Source organism: Miniopterus schreibersii, assembly GCF_964146895.1.
Source record: "Miniopterus schreibersii genome assembly, chromosome: 6".
NCBI lineage: Eukaryota > Metazoa > Chordata > Mammalia > Chiroptera > Miniopteridae > Miniopterus > Miniopterus schreibersii.
In genome coordinates, this window is record NC_138107.1 from 29,583,581 (window position 1) to 29,596,590 (window position 13,010).

General features: G+C 34.5%; 1 protein-coding gene across 3 annotated transcripts in view; it reads left to right on the forward strand.

The window, feature by feature from the left end:
* Positions 1–13,010, forward strand: part of ADGRB3 (adhesion G protein-coupled receptor B3) — a 629,874-nt gene that overhangs the window by 485,391 nt on the left and 131,473 nt on the right. For all 3 annotated transcript variants that reach the window (XM_081140889.1, XM_081140888.1, XM_081140890.1), the window contains 3 exons: positions 5,062–5,188; positions 6,762–6,865; positions 10,635–10,737. In XM_081140889.1, the coding sequence (XP_080997015.1) occupies positions 5,062–5,188; positions 6,762–6,865; positions 10,635–10,737 (334 nt within the window). The remainder of the gene's footprint in view (positions 1–5,061; positions 5,189–6,761; positions 6,866–10,634; positions 10,738–13,010) is intronic.

A 13,010-nucleotide genomic window follows, 5' to 3' on the forward strand; every position in this document is an offset into this window, starting at 1 on the left:
TTTCACATGTGAGTGAGATCATGTGCTACGTGTCTTTCTCTGATTGGCTTATTTCACTTAGCACAGTACTCTCCAGGTCCATCCATACTGTCGCAAAGGGTACAAATTTCTTCCTTTTTACAGCAAAGTAGTATTCCGTTATGTAAATGTACCTTTTTTTATCCACTCATCTACTAATGGACACTTGGGCTGCTTCCAAATCTAGGCTATTGTAAATAATGCTGCAGTGAACATAGGGCTGTATACATTCTTTCAAATTACTGTTTCATGTTTCTTCTGAAAAATTCCCAGAAGTGGAATCACTGGGTCCTAAGGCAGTTCTATTTTTAATATTTTGAGGTAACTCTATACTGTTTTCCACAGTGACTGCATCAGTCTGCATCAGTCTGCATTCCCACCAACAGTGCAGAAGGGCTCCCTTTTCTCTGCATCATCACCCACACTTGTTGTTTGTTGATTTATTGATGATAGCCATTCTGGCAGGTGTGAGGTGATATTTCTTTAGCTAGCTTTATCTATGGTTAATTCATACTTTGTTAAAACTATGACACCAGTGCCACAATGTTTGCAAGTGTGAATAGGCACAATGTTCAGATCTTATAGCTTCATAGGACATATTCATTGCATTCTGTTTTAAAACAAGCGACGATTAAAATTTAGCATTAAAAAATCTCTAATTTGAAAATGAGAAGCCCAGCTTTCTTTCTCACTCTGTGACTTAAAAATGTTTCCTAAATTCACGGTACTTCACTTTCCTCATCTGTAAAATTAAGTGGTTGGGATAGATCAGTGGTTCTCAACCCTGGCTGCGCACTAGAATCATCTGGGGAGCATTAGAAAAGTAATAATTCCCAGGCCCCATTCAAGGTTTAATATTTAAAGGTCTCCACGTAACTTTAATGTACAGCAAGTGTTGAAAACCAGTGGGCTAGATGATCACTAAGGTTACTTCCAGCAAAACTTTCTAATCTTATGATTCATTATGTTTAGATATAGTAACAGTTGCTAGAGATAACAATGTTTTCAGTATTTGCAGTGTCCTTTTAGTTTTTGAAATTACCCTCAAAGACTGTTTCTACTCAAAACTGAGAATGCCTTATCTGTACTCCAAAAATATCTATATTTTGAGAATAATTTGAAACAAGAGTCATATATATGTCATTTTTGGGGGGTGTAACATGCATTAAAATAGCATAGATTTAACTAATTCTTAGAATTAACACTGATATGGTTGGGAAACAATTACTTTCAGTATGCATATGTTGTAAGGATAGTATACTAAGAATTGTGTGTGAAATTTTTTAAATTGCTGTTGTAGGTATTTTGATTTTGAATAAATGAGAGATAATAAACCTCCAAAGAGATAATAAACCTCCTAAAGTGTACATGTTAATCATAACAAGTACTTTACACATTGATTTATTATGAAGCAGAATAGACAGTTTTTAAAAAGACTGATTCAAGTGGAATATTAGTTGTGTTTGTGTTTCAAAAGATGTTTGATTTTTTGAAACACTTGAAATGTGTCAGAATAGGATTTGCTCTCAGTTTTTTACTAAACAACTTTTCATTGGAGTTAACAGATAATTTTTCCTTTAAGCTTAAATACTAGAAAATATAGTCACATGCTATATTATTTAAAGTTCCTATAAAATCAATAACCCAACTGTGTACTCAGATCCACACAAAAAACTATGTAGATTCTTAGGAAATTGGGGAAAGACCTCAAGTAAACACTAAGTTGAGAAATAATGGATTTTGTGTCTCATATTTTTACACAGTTTTGTGCTTGTGGGTATGTACTTTTGAATACTTGGGACAGGCAGACTCTTCTTCTTTTAGCCAGTCTAATAATAGGTAGACGGAGAAGTCAGATGACAGCTAACAAGGGGGAATGTAGGTGTAACCAACAAAGAATATGCTGGTTGTATGGAATTTCTGCAGGCCTAGTTATTTTGGAAAAAAAGTTTAATGCCCAGAAAAGACACTATGGAAAAGAAATATGTGATTTTCAGTATAATTTGTATGTATCATTTATTCTGTGTTTGACATAGTCTGTTATGCTTATTATCTTTAATGTTCATACTTATTTCATTGTATTTTTTTGCCCTATTGATGACAACCTAAACTTAATAACTAAGAATACTTTACAAATATATCATTAATCACAGCACACAAAACTATGACATTGGAAGAATAATAGTCCACGTGTTTAAAAAACCTTGTTGTGTACAGACTGGGGAAGCTGTTTTGCTTTACGTTAGCCCTACAACATCTCAGTTTGCTTCACAAGGTCTCACTGAAATCAATCGGACACATGTACCATGCTTGCAAAGAATTTTATATAGTAGGAATAAGCTATGAAATGTTTGAAAATGCAGGTGGCGGGTACTCTAGGTTTTGTGATGATAGCGACATGTATGCTAGTGATTTAAAAACTACTTTATAAGAGTGTTATATAGTTTAAAAGTATCAAGAGGTTATATGAAACAATATTAAATTTAGCATCAGAATGGCATCACATTTCTTATTACTCAACTCTCAGGAGTGACCAAATGTAGAAATTGGTAGTTAACACCTTACCATTTAAGAACTTCTCTCCTACTCATCTGCTCCAAATTCTGGGGCCCTTATCAGATGCATTTATCTGTTGCATTATTTTGTGTGTGGCTGTTTTTTTGGAAAGAGCACATGGAGCTGTACTCAGTCATTTATATTATTATCCATTAGTTTAATCAGATAAAGTCAACAAAGCTAATAATTCTAAAGAAAGGTGTGGACAGAGGTTATGTAGCCTCAGGAAGGTACACATGCATGGGGGATGAGTGGCATTAGAAGTATTTCATGCTGCAGGGAGTGAAAAACTAAAACATGGAGCCCAGTGGCACTTCCCAACTTTGCCTAGGGATTGGCCAGCTCAGCAAAGCAACCATCATACAAAGTAAAGTAAATTGACCTACTTTTCTAAGGATGTCATATAAAATGTACATGATCTTTAGAGTCTAGCAATTTTTTATCGAACGTAGACTTTATGTCAGACAGCCAAAGTTTAGTGATGCTAACATTTTTTTGAGGAAACCAACTTTTTACCTGGGTATAAATATATAACTTTGTCTTATAAGAGGTCTTATTTTCAGTGGAGTTTTCTCCTTGTTAAGACTTTGAATTGGTTTATTGGTTATAACCACATAATGTGAAACTTGTAAGCACTGGACTCCATCTTGAAAGCACAGATACTGCATTAAAGCAAAGCTGTCATCCAGGATGAATTATGCAGAACTTATGTTTTAAAATGTGTCAGGTTCTCTCAAATGTACTTTTCTTCTTTATACTCTAATCACTTAAGATAAATGTTTTTTCATTTGGCCTTAACTGTTTGTCACAAGAAGAGAAGAGACAGACAGCTAATGAAATAAATTAAAGTGCTGCTAAGGGTAGGTAGAAGTGGAATTTAATACTGTTGTATTTGGTTGAAGAGATAACTTATTTTTTTTTTAATTTGGCATAGTGGTATGACATAATGAGAAAGAAAAAGAGAACAAATTTTGAATTGGCTAATACTTAGGAATAGTTAGATGAATTTAGGTATAATTTTTATGTAACTCTCCCCAAATACAGTGTATTCTTAAAATAAGTTACAATTAAGAGTATTTGAGTCATGAATATTAATACCTTAAATCATGAATATTAAAAAGATATTGCTTCTAGATACCAGAAAGAGATTATGTGAATTATATCCCATAGCTCGACTTGGGAGCCCAACTGTCACAGAGCCGCCCCTCTCATTCAGATCTCTCAGAAATAGACCGTGTGCATATTTAGCCCAATAGCTTTAGGCATTCAGAGATGAAGTAGGTGAAATCTAAAGTACCATATCAAAATTAACGTCAAGCCATGTGTTATCCTCTTTGAGTTTTAGAGCAATTTTAATGCACACAGCAACTTGGTTTGAAATTTAAACGCACACAGGTTTGCTAGTTGGAGAGTTTCCATGCCTGGGGGCGGGGAGCTGACAATTGGTGCAGTCAGTATATTACACGTGGAACGAAAATGAAGTGGATTGGTTAAACTCAGTAACTTTTTTTTTTTCTTTTCTGCCTCTTCCTGTGGAGTAGCTTAGCTAGGGGAGGGCAGGTTCTTCCCCCACTCCCCCCCCCCCACTAAGAAGGTGTAGGTCGATACCATTTTTATTGTTCTGCTGGGGTGGGAAATAAACCACATGCTTTAAAATTTTGAATGGCTACACCAAAGAGAAAACTGAAGCAGGCCCTCTTTCCCCATCCTACCAGACTTTGGGGGTGGGGGTATTGTCTAAATGTTCTAGCCTACTTGGGGTTAGCTTAATGCTTCTACCCCAAGGCAAAGAGGGCGGGACAGGGGAAGAAATGTGAAGGGCTTCCGAGATGCTTCGGGCTGCGTGAAGCGTGGAGCAGAAAGCTTATATCAGAAACCCACCCTTCCCCTGGATACCAGGCATAAGCAATGAGAATCTGAACCAGCTGATGCCGCTGCTGCTGTTTCCCCGTTTCCAGGGTGAATTTTTCACAGCAGCTAATTCTAAAGGAAGGAAAAAATCCCTAACCAGCAGCGGAGAAGATCCTATCACCCACCCCAAGCTCTATAACCTTTTAGGCAGGCTTTTCAGAGAAATCCGCATTTTAAAAGCAAGCATTCACGATCCAAAAATACGGGACGGGAACCAGAGCTGCTATGAAAAGCCTCCTTACACTCGGAGTGTTTGAAATGATCCGATGAGCATAGGAAGCGGCCGCCGCCGCCGCTCGCAGCGGGCTGGACAGAGCTAGTCCCGGTTTCAGCACCTCGGCGCTGGACAGCTCTCTGCACGCGCCGCGCCGCTGCTTGCTTTTTGCAAACGCTCCGCTTTGCCTCACTGGAGATGCATCTAAATTACGTCCTGTTCGACAACAAGTAGATTTTTTTTTTTTTTCCTGTACGGGAATTACAGTAGACGATTCTCTTAATTAAACTGCATTTTCTTCCTTACGGATTTGGCCGTCAGGCGTATTTATCCCGATTTTCCCCCCCCACCCCCCTTTGCAGGAACGAGTCTTTGGGAACGTGGTCCACCCAGGGATGTAAAACTGTGCTTACCGATGCATCCCATACGAAATGCTTATGTGATCGTCTCTCTACCTTCGCCATTTTGGCTCAGCAACCTAGAGAAATAGTAAGTAACAAAGGGAAAACACGGCTTTAATGCAAAGGCAGGGACATTGTGGCAAGTGTTTCTCCAGGGAACTGCATTTTAATGGGGACATGGAAAATGTTGCAGGGTGGCAAAATTGGGTTCGTCTCCTCCTTAGCTACAGGAGCTTGGTGAAATGAATTGTAGTTGGTGTGCTGTAACTAAATTCTACTCAATTTTATGTCTTCTAACTTGAAATTTCTGCAGTTTAGTTTTAAGAATGTACTCCAATCATATTACTAATATGCTGCAAACTTTCAGATAAAAATAATTGCCAAGTTAACCTTTATTTTAGAACTGGAAAGCTGTTCTGGGGGAATTTGTGAGGATACTGTTGGTAGCAGAATGAAGACCCCAGACACTACAGCCAAACACATTGCATATCTGCATTGAATATTTTCAGTAAGGGTTTTCTGGGGGTGTCCTTGGGTATTTATATTTTTTAAATCAAATGAAGTTTTCCTGAAAGCATGGACTGTCAAAAACTGTAAGATCATTTCTTAAAAGTATACAGGTTTATAAAGCTAGTTTCTGAAATTGACAGCTGTATAAACTGTCTGAAAGAAAAATATCCTCATCTAGTGTATTTTGAAAATTATTAAAATACTGAAAATAAAATAAGTGTGACTTTCTGTTTAAATTTGGCCTAAATATGCACCACTCTTCTTACTTATTTTGATGCCAAAAAAATACCTAATATAATTTAATGTGCATGTCTAAGGTTTGGAACACACTTGATCTTAAAGTGCATTTCTTCAAACTTCCAATATTAAAAATATGAAAAACAACAGATTTCATCAGTTAGTATCATGTTAGTGTCTATGAAAGAAACCTCTCATATTGTGACTGCTTATAATCTTTATATATGTTTTAAAGATATAAGGCTTCTTTTTCAAGGTCATGTATTTAGAGACTGATACAGGCACTGTGAATTATCTCTGAATATTTTGTCCATAGAAAAAAATCACAGAATATATTCTAAGGTCTTGCATTTGAAATTTGATTTTCTACTCTATCCTTAGAGACCAAGGAAGTAAAATGAAATGAGAGAATACTTGACTTAGAACAAAGTTGTCAAAAGTCAGAAAGTTTGAAAAATTTTCAATATCTAGATACCAGATTCAAGTCACATAATGAGTTGTAAATAGGAGAATCAAAGTAAATTTTACCAAAAAAACAACATATTGTGAAATATCTGAACTCTAGTTAGCTGAAGAAAAATGAATGCTGATTCCAATTTTAGCTGGAGAAAATTTAATATGTGAATGTTGACCAAGTTACAGTTATTTATGTTAGAAAGCCATAGTGGATAAAATGTCATTATCAAGCATTTAAAACTCTTAAAGCCTTTATTTCTTCACATTAGGGTGGGTGAGCTAGAATTAGTCATTTTAGAGATTGAGAATATGTGAACAGAGTGGTTACTGGGTAATTATCTGGTAACTATAACAACTATCTTGGCTATTTTTGAGTGTTAGGATAGTTTTGCTGAGTTTGAAGTTATTTTAATTTATTTAAAAAATTCTTTTTTTGTTTTCTTTTGTTTAATTTGCAGACCATGGAGTCCTCTGGTACACCTTCAGTTACCCTAATAGTTGGCAGTGGCCTTTCTTGCTTGGCCTTGATCACCCTAGCAGTAGTCTATGCAGCATTATGGAGGTATGTAATCGGTTGATACACTTGAAATGCAATGTCCTGTTTTTCCAAGTTAAATCAGTGAATATAATAACCATTATCATGTCTCCTTTTCTTGATTTACTGGAAAAAGTATCTTTTCTATAGTTATAATTGCTGTCATTGAGCTATAATAAATGAGCGCAATAATAATAAATGTTTACCTAATTTTCTTGTCTGTATTTGCCTATGGTAAGAAGATTAACAACACACACACACACACACATATACTTTTCTTCCCAATTCAAATGATGGTAGCCTTCAACAAGTTGCTTACCCCCAAGTATGGTATTCTTATACACCAAGTTCAGTCTACGTGTGGTTTCGATCCCAATTGCTGTTCAGCTTGAGAGTTTGATACAGTCAAATTAATTTCTCTGTTATAGAAATATGGTTTCTAAATTCTTATGTTTTAAACACATGCTTTCAGTATGTCCCAGACAATAAGTGAAATCTTCTATAATATTAATGCACAAACATAATACCTCAGTGCTCTAAAAATGTCTTTGGTTCAATGTTTTGAGTAAGTCAGATTTTGACAAATTGATTAAAAGAAGTCAGAAAAACATATAAACAAGGGTATGCAATTGAAAAAAAATGTGTACAATTTTTGAAATTGCATCTGCTTGCTAGGAAAATTTAGTATTTCTCAGAGATTTGTTTTTCTATTAAAATTAGACCTGTCAAATTTATGTCTACTCACATAATAAACCAGTACATAACCAGTACATAACCAAATGGCCAAACTTCCTAAAGTATTTTAAATTTTTTAATGTTAAACATTTTTATATCCATTTTGATTATTTTTTTAAATGTTCTAAAAAGTTATATTAATAAATAGATAACTCTGTATTATTTCCTGAAAAATTAAAATATTAAAATTCCAAAAGTAGTGAGTCTAGGATTTTGCTTTTCTTTCACTTAAGGTAAAAAATAATTGAATTGAAAAATTAATTACAGTTTAATAAGAAAAGATCATTTTCTTTAACATCCTTTAAAAAAAATCATTGTTCCACATTATATTTTTCACTCCTTTGCGGACAAGAATTGTCCAGGATATTAAATTGTCAAAGATATTAAAATTTTCATTCTTTATATAAAAATAAAATATGTAGACACTCTTGGTCCATTGGCACAGATACGTAACAGAGGTTTTGCTTTCCTGTGAAGTAGTTGTCTGGTAGAGTGTGACAATCTGATAAAGTATTGCCAGTCCCACAAAATGAAGGAAACGCTTGGTCTGGGCATGCATGTCATTGTAGACAACAAAATCCAGGGTTTGGGGCTCAGTCAAATGGGCATTGTTCTGGCAAGAAAAAAGAAAAAAAAGAAAAAACAAGATGGACAAAGGCCGTAAAGAAGATAGTTTTCTCTCCCATAGTTGTCTGAATCGCACCTGTAGGAAAATGAAGCAGGGTTTAAGGGTCAGGATACCAGGTAATCATAATAGCAGCATAATTTATACTCATTGAAGTATTTAAAACTAAGTTTCTACTTCGCAGCACTTAGAGTTCAGGCATCAATTCCACCTACTCTTCACCCTCAATACATATAACTCACACTAGCACGAACAGTGCTGATATAAATGATATGTAAAATCTGTCAAAGAAACACAGGACTAATTAATGCATAGTAAAGTTTTCTTTAATCCAGAAAATCCAGGAAAATCACCTATTACAATAGTTACCTAAGAATTACCAGGATACCTGAAAGGATCTATCAAAACTGGACATGAAACTGAGAAGTATGGAAGAAAGGGCCTAGAAACAACATAAATTTGGATTCCTAGCAGTTAGCGACCATCAACTCACTGTTCACAAGTAGAAGAATTGAAGTAATATTAATAATTTGATAGAAGTTTTAAGACTCATAAATGATCATGTGAATCCGGTAGTATGATGAATTCAATGCATTTTACAAACACAAAATTTGCCTTGTAACATTATGATATGGTAATACTCGTGTTAAGATCCTACTTCCTTTTTTTCTAATTAAAAAGTTTATTTTCTAAGGATTTGTAATAGACTATTTTGAAATTTGTTGCTTTCCCATGTAGTTCATTAGAAATGTTCATCAAAAAGTTAATACACTAAGTTATGGTCTTTCCATCTACAGACATGTCCTTTTAATCCATGTACATATTGAAATGATGCATTCACAAATTTTGTTTAAAATATCAAACACATTTATAAAGAGGGTTGAAAGTTGAGACATTTTATAGTAGTTTTTAAAGCAATTGTGTGCCTCAGTAATAATGAAAATGGAAACATCTAAAGACTCTTCAGGGCGGTCAGTCTTTGTCTTTTATTACCATGATTTTCCTATTTATGGGGCAAATGATATCACTGAACCCTTTTCATAATGTCAGCTGTGTGCTTCTGCTGTCATGGAAGCCATTAACATCTGCAGCCCTTAAACTTCCTATGTTACATCTCCCACACACACACACACAAAAAACTCTCAAAAAATACTCTTAATATTTGATGATGTTTTTCCAGCCTCTCAGCATGTGGGTTATTATATTTTTTAATACTGGTGATGCAGGGACAAGGTTAAGCAACTCGCGAGACCATTACAGTATTGACCCAGGTTAGCCCTATTTGGGTTTGTTTTGCGAAGAAAGGAAATTTTTTTTTTAAATAAAAAAAAATTATACTTGTATTTTATTGTTATTCCTGTTTTTGCTTTGCTTTCTCCTCTGAAATGTGTGATGGAATGTGGGACTTCTGCCTAAATATCCCTCAAAGACAGAGAGAAAGAACTTTGATAGGTTTTATCTTCCAAAGAGTGCCTCCAGATCTCTGGCACCCATCTAACATCACACAGGAAAGTCCATACCTGCTGTGGAAAGTGATTTTGTGGGCTGTTAATACAAATTGAACAATTTCAAACACATAGCAACTACAAGTGTGTCTTTTTGTTACTGTCACTCAGTGATATACTACGGGGTACAGTAAAGCAAAATAGCCGTTACCCTTTCATGGTAAACAGCTGGTCTAACATTTGATTCTAAGCAGTTTTCTCCATGGCTTACAGTCTTGATGCACTTACAAATAATATGACAGACTGTCTACAAGCACTTCCTCATAAGGGTAAAACATGGCAGATGTCAAGTAATTTTCCAGCCTAATGTGAATTATTATTCATAGATTGAATTAGTTTTTAGAGATAAAGCTTTAGTGGTTTGTTGTTTTAACAGTTATTCAGGGAAAATAAAATATAAGAAGTAGCAGCCTGACTACATAAAAATACTTGAGTTGATGAAATGGGAGATGAAAGTGTTCATGGTTTCAGGAGAATAATGGCATCTTTCTAGTAAACAAAAAAGACTTCAGAATTTGTGGTTTTTCTTTTGGTTCTTAGAGTTCCTATTGGTTGATTTATACGATAATACTTCACATATTATATACATACATATATCTAAAGGTAGTTATACTAATTAATATATTTGCAAGAAATTTTATATTTCTAGTAAAAATTATACTGATAACAGTTGTGCAACATAGGTCTTATCAGAAATGTCATGTTGTCCACATTGATGTCTAAAGAAAAATAAGTCCTAAAGGAACCTAGGACATGCCATGCCAGTATAAAATTTAAGAATAATCTTTGTTATTTTAAAAACTGTTTGGTTTTTTCCTCTCGTAAAGGCTGTATTTTCATGTTTCTTTTTCTGGATGAATTTGCATAGTATGGAATTTTTTTATTTTTCTGTTGGATTTTAAAGTTGAATATTCTTTCTCTCTCTGGCTAGGTACATACGCTCAGAGAGGTCCATAATTCTAATTAACTTCTGCCTGTCTATCATCTCATCCAACATCCTCATACTGGTTGGACAGACTCAGACTCATAATAAGGTATGACTAGTAATTATTCTGATTCTTTTTGTGTGTTTATGGTTTGACATAAAGTTGGTCATTTATAATCTATTCTAGATAAAGTGGGGAACGTCTGACAAAATTATTTTTTTATTTTATTTTCTGAATAAAAGTATTGCCTATTACATTGCCTTGGCTTAATTTCCTGGGAATTGCAAGGCTGTTTATAATAGTAAAAATAAGTGTCTGTTAAACATTACATCAAAGCTCTGAGTTCAAAATCTTAGAACATCAAAAGCACAAATTTAGATTTATTATCCTAATTGTAATAGGTCGTCTATATTTTGATCTAATTTATTCACATACTGATTCCTAAAAGTCAGCTAGAAATTGCTTACAAGTGTAACATAGATCTTGAAAATCTACCCCAAAATTGCCTGTAGGCAATAATTGAAGCCAGTATCAGGTGAAAGTGACTCTAGGTTTCAAAAGTTTTACTTAACCAAAAGTATTTCGATACTTAACCAGCATGGCAGTTCTTGAACTGTGTTGTCCCTTTCAGCAGAATGTAAAGGTACAGGTCCTGTTTATAAGAATTGACTTGAGTTGAATGAGTATGTTTGTTCCAGAAAAAGCTGTCAGCTCTATTTACTAAACTACTCTGAAATACATTCTAAGAAAGCCATAATAGCAATCTTAAATTAACTTGTCCCCACCTCAAAGGAATTCTGTTAAACACTGTTTTAATAACCTGTGTCCATCAATTTGGGCCTGTTGTGTGTTTTTTTCCAAATACTAAAGCAAATAATTGAACTTTTCTCCTATAAGCCATCATTTTTAAAAAATCAAATGTACTTTCCAGGAAGTTGTTTTGATATAGTACATATTTGTAGGCCATGTATAGTTTTTCCCACCAAACCCCCCCTTCCTGTCATTGTTTACCATCCAAAGAGTTATGCCCTTCACTAGAACATGGAAAGCTGCATGATCTTCAGCAGGAAATAGATGTTTAAAACTCTTTCATGTTCCTTGGCAAAGTTTTTACAAGTTCTGAGCCAAATGGTAAAATAGAATTTCCCACAAGGTTTGCTACAGATTACAGTTTTTATTGTCTGAATCATAGTTGTCCAATAGAAATATAACGTAAGCCACAAATGCCACCCACATGTGTGATTATAATGTGTTAGTAGCAACATTAATAAAATAAAAAACAAATGAAATTAATTTTAATAATACAGCAGGTCCTCAAGTAATACCATTCTGTTCAGTGTTGTTTCTATATAACATTGATGAGATACCGTAGGAACTTAACTCTTGTTTATATCAATTAGCCCGTGGTAAAATCGGTTTCCTTATACGTCATTTTGTTCAGTCGAAGAACCAATCGATGATGTTAAATGAGGACTGACTGTATATTATATTTAACTCAACATATCCAAAAGATGACCTTTTAACACATGATTACTATTTTTTAAATGTTAGTACAATATTTTACAATATTTTTATTAAGTATTAAGAATCTGGGTGTAATTTATACTTACAATACGTTTCGATTCAGGCTAGCGCAATTCCACGTGCTCAATGAATACCATATTGTGTAGGTCTAAATGCTAATGATATTTGCAAACTAAAATAGTCTCAAGAAATTACATTCTTCTTGCCCATTTTGGCTCTCCCAGGTTTCCAATGTCCCTGTTTTATATGAAAATGTCTGCAAATATTAGGAACATGAAAGACAAGATAAGACAAGACTGGTTTTACTTTTCATTTCTGATTATTAAAAAAAGTGATTGGTATGACACCAAACTTTTTAAAGATAAAAGGTTTGGTGTCATTTGGGTTCTCCCCAGGTAATCAACTGCAGAATAGATCTTCACCTGGTAGGGGGAGCATAGTGGTTCTGTACCAGATAGACTGTGCTAATTTTTGCTGCTCCAGTTATTGGTGCTTGTTGGGAAGGAGCAGGTGGTAGGTGGTAGTGGTGATGAACAAAATGAGAAATTATTGGTTTTCTCTTATGCCATGTTAATTTTGCTTTACTAGCTCTGAATAGATCTTGCAAGCCTAGGACAATTCACTATAGAGTGACCAGGAGGGGAGAAATGTAAAACACTGGGATTTTATTCTTAGTTATTCTAAAAAACATCAAGTTTTCAGAGGGAATAATCATATAGCTTACTATGGAAGACTTGCTGGGTTGAATTAAATTGACCCTACTTTATTTTATATGTGAAATAGCAGTATGTTAAAAGCTGTACCTGCTTTACTGTATTTGGGATTAATGATTTCTAAAAAAAGAAAAACTTCAAAAT